Source organism: Enhydra lutris, unplaced genomic scaffold (genome assembly GCF_002288905.1).
Source record: "Enhydra lutris kenyoni isolate GAN:26980312 unplaced genomic scaffold, ASM228890v2 scaffoldscaffold21, whole genome shotgun sequence".
Taxonomy (NCBI): domain Eukaryota; kingdom Metazoa; phylum Chordata; class Mammalia; order Carnivora; family Mustelidae; genus Enhydra; species Enhydra lutris.
Genome location: NW_019154105.1, coordinates 64,771,813 through 64,777,812, shown reverse-complemented (window position 1 = coordinate 64,777,812; position 6,000 = coordinate 64,771,813). Strand labels below are relative to the sequence as shown.

The 6,000-nt window shown below is 55.5% G+C and overlaps 1 protein-coding gene across 4 annotated transcripts in view; it reads left to right on the top strand.

The window, feature by feature from the left end:
* The first annotated feature begins 205 nt into the window (after window positions 1-205).
* LOC111149100 (janus kinase and microtubule interacting protein 1) overlaps window positions 206-6,000 on the top strand; it is a 65,909-nt gene continuing 60,114 nt past the window's right edge. For 3 of the 4 annotated variants that reach the window (XM_022506022.1, XM_022506021.1, XM_022506020.1), the window contains exons 1-2: window positions 206-334; window positions 5,447-5,941. In XM_022506022.1, coding sequence (XP_022361730.1) covers window positions 206-334; window positions 5,447-5,941 — 624 coding nt within the window. The remainder of the gene's footprint in view (window positions 335-5,446; window positions 5,942-6,000) is intronic. The other variant, XM_022506023.1, reaches the window with a different exon arrangement.

The following is a 6,000-nucleotide window of genomic DNA, read 5'->3' as shown; positions in this document are numbered from 1 at the left end:
AGTGCTCAGACCAGGACGCCACCTCCCTCCCTCTTTCTCTCTGCTAACCTGGCCTTCCCCCTCCCCAGGGTCCCAAGTGATGGTGGTTTACACGGAGGACGAGCTGAGCCCTGCACGACTGCTTAGCACTGTGGAGTTTGCAGCAGCGCCTGCCGGCTGGTGGGTGTGAACCTTGGGCTTTCAGAGTCTCAACCAGACAGGAAGCATGTCTAAGAAGAGCCGGAACAAGGGCGAGAGGCCCGACATGGAGGCTGATGCCGTGCAAATGGCCAACGAGGAGCTGCGGGCCAAGCTGACAAGCATTCAGATTGAGTTCCAGCAGGAAAAGAGCAAGGTGGGAGGGGTGTGGGCCCCCTGGCTCCACGGGGGAGGGGCTGCAAGTTCCCTGGCTGGGGGTGGGCACTTGACCTCTGAGCCTCAGCTTGCCCCTTGGGAGAATGGGTACAACATCAATGGTGGTACCACGTGGGTTCCAGTCCTGGCCACCTCCCGTCTCGCTGTGACCTCGGACCAGATACATCACTGTCTGTGCTGTAACTCCTCTCCCCTGCAAGATGGGGTCATAATGGGGCCCCCTGATGGACCTGTTGGTGAAGGAGGGGGAGTTAGGAGGGGAGGGTACCAGAGAGCTTCTGGCAGAGTCTGGGTCTGGGATGGGGCCGTTGAGCTCTCGTGGGGTGAGAACGAGCTTTGGGGCTGGTTGGTACAGAGCCAGGTTGGTGGCCAGCAGGCGGTAGGCATTCAGTTCAAGTGTATCGATGACGGGCAGCCTGGCACAGTGGAGGAATAATAACCAGCCAGGGCAAAGTCCTAGAGATCCGAGGTCACAGATTAAATACACTTGTCACTTGGGTGGTTTGAAGTCCAAGCTGGCCGGTGTTCTGTGGTGTCCATGGGCAAAGAGAAGGGGGGGCGTGGAACTTGCTCCTGGGCAGCCTGAGTGGGAGGGTCTGGCCTATTCTGGGTAGGGTGGGGGAGGTTATACCCAGCCATGAAGGTGGCATGCCCTCCAGCTGGGTCCGCAGCACTGGGAGCCCTCGAGGGACTGCTGGGGGATGGTCGTAGGTGTCCCATCTAGTTGACGTGCTCGGGACTGGGCAACAGCAGGGGTCCAGACGTGGTCCAGCTTCCAGGTGGGGACGGGGGATGGGGCCTTGGGCCTGACTCAGTCCCCTGCTCAGAACAGCACCATGGAGAGCAGAGGCAGAGCCCAGGACCTGGGGGGATGAAGGCTGGGCTCCTGGAGCTTGGGAACAGATGTGTCCCATCCCATATCAGGACACCCAGGACTCCAAGCCAGCTTAGCTGCCCAAGGCACCAGCTTGTCCACACTTTGTGCATCTCAGGAGGGATTCATCTGCTGGGATCCCTTGGGACTGGCCCTATGCCGAAGTAGCAACAGCAGCTGTGGCCCTTGGGAAACCACACAGCCAAGGTCATTCTGCCAAGGGTCCTCCCACCCCCACCATCTAACTCACCTTGAGGTCTCGGGGCAAGCCATGTGACCACCCCATGCCTCAGTTTTCCCCTTTGTTACGTGGAGTCCTCTGATGTGCCTGCCTCCCTGAGTCATTTGAAGAATGGGACAGTCACACATGCGTGCCGCCTGTCACACACAGCCGTGTGGCACTTGGCTGACATTTATTATGTGTCTGCTATGCAGGTCACTCTAGGTGCCTTTGACGGTGCTCTCCAGTTGATAGGTGAGCAGACTGAGGGTCAGAGAGGAGAGGGGACTTGCCCAGCTCAGCTAGCTCACTGGGGCCACCATCACAAACCACCACCGACTTTGGCTTAAACAACAAGGAAGTTATTCTGGAGGTTGGAAGTGGTGGATGAAGGTGTGAGCAGGCTGGTTTCTCCTGGGGTACCTCCCTCCTGGGTATGGAGGAGGGATGTACTCCCTATGTCCTCTCCCTATGTCCTCACATGGCTGTCCCCATGTGTCTGTGTCCTGACTTCTTCTTTTAAGGACACCAGTTGTATTGGACCAGGGCCCACACAGATGACTTCATTTGACTTAATTACATCTTTTCAGATTTTATCTCCAAATACAGTCACATTCTGAGGTTCTGCAGGTTGGGACCTCCATTGGGAATTTGGGGGACACACCTCCACCCGTGACAGCGGGTCTCAGCACAGGTGTATGTGGTGGCACTGGGTTGGGAGCCAGGCCTGTGGGGAAGGTGTCCCCGGGTCACCGGGCTGCCTCCCTGTTGGACACGCCCCAGCTGCCTGATTTCTCAGCCCAGCCACACCCATGGCTCCTTGGGATGGCTTTCCCCAGGTTGCTGCTGGGGGAGCTTCTGTTCCAGAATTCAGCAATGTGCTTATGGGCTGGTAGGAAAAACATAAATAGAAACTTTACAGTTGCATTTAAATGATATTTTCTTCTTCTTCTTCTTCTTTTTAAGATTTTATTTATTTATTTGACAGAGAGAGACACAGTAAGAGAGGGAACACAAGCAGGGGGAGTGGGAGAGGGAGAAGCAGGCTTCCCACTGAGCAGGGAGCCTGATGTGGGGCTGGATCCCAGGACACCAGATCATGACCTGAGCCGAAGGCAGATGCTTAATGACTGAGCGACCAGGCACCCCTAAATGATATTTTCATATGATCCCATAAAATTATTGTTGATGCCACAGTTCAAGTGTGGTCGTTTTCCCAGAGGATCCCTGTTGAACACCGTAGGACAAGGGAAAACGCTAACTTATCTATTGATTCATTCATTCAGCAAGCCCCTGTGCCGTCGCTCCCTGTTGCATAGGAAGTGTTCGGACACGGCGTAGGGGCAAGAGAGCCCCGGAAGACTTCACAGAGGACTTTGGCAGCCGGATCCCAAGGCTTTTGCTGGCTAGTGAGCCAGGGAACAGTGCTTTCATGTTCCCAAGTGTCCAGCAACACCCATGAGTCCCGGACATGCCGAGGCCCAGGTCTGGGGTGGGCAGGGGCAGAGTTGGGGACTTACTGGTTGGGAGGTGTCTGCCACGGTCTGGTGGCAGGACTAGAGTGATGGCAGGGAGTGGGAGAAGCGGCCAGGTCTGGAAATGGGGAGCCAGCACTGACAGACACCAGGAGGAGCGGGGTGGCAGGGGAAAGGGGGAGGCTGACTTCCCTGTTCCCGCTGGATGGCAGGTGGCGCTGACTCCCAGGCTTCCCCCGAGGCAGCTGCCTTCCCCATCACCCGGGTTCGGTCCCTTCCAGTCAATTTGCTCTTGCCTCATCTGGGGCCAGGCACGGAGAAGCAGTGGGCACGGGCCCTTCTTTCCTGCTGTGCCTCTGAACTTGGGGGATAGCTCGGAAGCATCTGGCAGGTAAAGTGCCAGCCACTTTTTAGACTTGCTAAGCTCGATGGTGTAAGGAGCAGATGCTCTGCACACAATGGGCTAACCTGGGCTTGTTCAAGAGACTTGTTACCCCTGGGCTTGGGCCTTGGTTCCTCAGGGCAGAACCGGTGGGACCCAGAGGGGTTTTCTTGCTTGACCCAGCCTTCTGTCGGTGTCCTTGCCCTACACACCCGGGGTGGCCTGGCCTGTCTCAGCAGGCCTGCCCTCTCCCAGGCAGCCCTGCATACACCTCAGCTCTCTTCCACATTCCTTCCTCCTTATCTACCTGTGAGCAAACTTCCCTTTATCCACTCACCCACTTTTGGCTTTCCTCATGTGCCCATGATATCCTGCTTCAGAGTATATAGTCAGGGTTGTTCAGAGAGGCATGGAACCAGGAGAAAGGGTGTGTGTGTGTGTGTGTGTGTGTGTGTGTGTGTGTGTGTGTGTGTGTGTATGGGTGGGGAGGTGAGGGAGACAGATTTTTTTTAAGAAGTTGGCTCACATGATTATGGAGGCTGACAAGTCTGAGCTTTGCAGAGCAGGCAGCTGGAGAGTTCATGAAGAGATGATGCTGCACTCATGAGTCTGAAGCAGTCTGAATTCCTTTCTCCTCCCGGGAGCTTGGCCTTTTCTCTTGAGGCCATCAACTGATTGGGTGTGGCCCACCCACATGATGAAGGGTCAGCTCTTTTACTCAAGGACTAAATGTGAATCACGTCTTTAAAAAAAAAAAAAAAAACCTTCACGGCAACATCTGCATTGGTGTTTGGTCAAATGACCTGATCCCATGGCCCTGCCAAGTTGATATGTGACGCTGTCTTGAGACTTAGTATCCCACATCAGTGCAGCAAGTCCCTTCCTTCTGACTCAGGTCCTTGTTGGCAATAGGCAGGGAAATCAGGACAGTGGGCTTCCCAAAAAGGACAATGTTGAAAGCATTTAGTCCCTTGCTGGGACAGTCATGTTAAGTATTTAAAGTTCTGGCTCCTTGTGATTCAACCCATTAGGAAAGACTCCCAGTTCCAGCCCTGGGAGAGGTAGACCCAGACCTGATGGGTCCCCCATTTTATTTCTGTAGTCGAGAGTATTCAGTACAAGGAGATGCTGATCTCGTGTTTTTATCTGGCCTAGTTTTGCAGCTTTCTCTGCTGTTGAAAGTAAGGGTTGATCAATACTCAGACACATGGTCAAACTCCTCACCCGAAATTAACTTCCCCATGTTGGTATGCCGTAACCAGTGGTCTGGGGAGACTGGCTGCCTCCCACGGAAGCAGCTTATCCTCTGAGATATGACTGGTTTCTGTTTTTCGGAGACTGGCGTGATTTAGAAAGCTAATGGATTGGCCAGGGTTCCTGCCGAGTGTGTTTTATGTGATCCTTGAAAAGGTCGAATAAAGCACTTTAGGGTGTTTTAAGAAAATATTCCCTTGGCACATTTTACAAGTACTGTCTTAAATTTTGCTGATTAGATAAATTCACTTAGGCAGGGTTGGCAGCCTGACATCTGGGGAGCCAGGCTCTGGGGCCAGGTGCCTGGGGGTGAGCTTGGTTCTGTACCCTGGTGTGTCCTCTCTGAGCTGTTGCTGCCCTCCAGCAAAACAGTTACCTCTTCCCGAGGCTCCTAGGAGTTAAAGTGGAGGAACCATGGAGCCCCCAGCCTATGGAGGGGGCAGCTCAGTGAGGGTCGTTGCTCCCTGCTTGTGACTCTCTGCCTCTGTCTTCTCCAGTCTTCCTGAGTCAGTCCGTTGCATAGGGCCTGGAAATTTATTTCTGGAGTAAAATTTGTTCCTAGTGAGAGATTTCTGCCTGTGTTTTGTGATGGATAAATTGTCCTCCCTTGTGAATCTCCAAACTGGAAGAGATGTCAAAGGCCTGTATGTCCTCTCCAGCATCTTCAGACGTTTTTCCACTTCTAGAAAATTCTCAAGAAAATACCAGGAAATAGAGTAGGAAGGAAAATAGGTGGGGCCTATGAGGATCAGGGCCCTGAGGGTGGCAGGAGGGGAATTGGGGTGTGGGGGCCGGGGAGGGTCACAGGGGCCCTTGTGCACAAGGTGGCACGGGGAGGTGGTGGCTGGGTCTGATGCTGACCCCCTCTCCCGTGGCTCGGGCCGCAGGTGGGCAAACTGCGCGAGCGGCTGCAGGAGGCCAAGCTGGAGCGCGAGCAGGAGCAGCGGCGGCACACGGCCTACATCTCGGAGCTCAGGGCCAAGCTGCATGAGGAGAAGACCAAGGAGCTGCAGGCGCTGCGCGAGGTGCTCATACGGCAGCACGAGCAGGAAGCGGCGCGCACGGCCAAGATCAAGGAGGGCGAGCTGCAGCGGCTGCAGGCCACACTGAATGTGCTGCGGGACGGCGCAGCCGACAAGGTCAAGACCGCGTTGCTGGCCGAGGCGCGAGAGGAGGCGCGCAGGACCTTTGACGGCGAGCGCCTGAGGCTGCAGCAGGAAATCCTGGAGCTCAAGGCCGCGCGCAAGCAGGCGGAGGAGGCGCTCAGCAACTGTATGCAGGCGGACAAGACCAAGGCGGCGGACCTGCGCGCTGCCTATCAGGCGCACCAGGACGAGGTTCACCGCATTAAACGGGAATGCGAGCGTGACATCCGCAGGCTGGTACGTGCTGCCCGCACCCCTCCACAGCGGGCGTGCATGCACCCTTTCCTGCCTGCCCA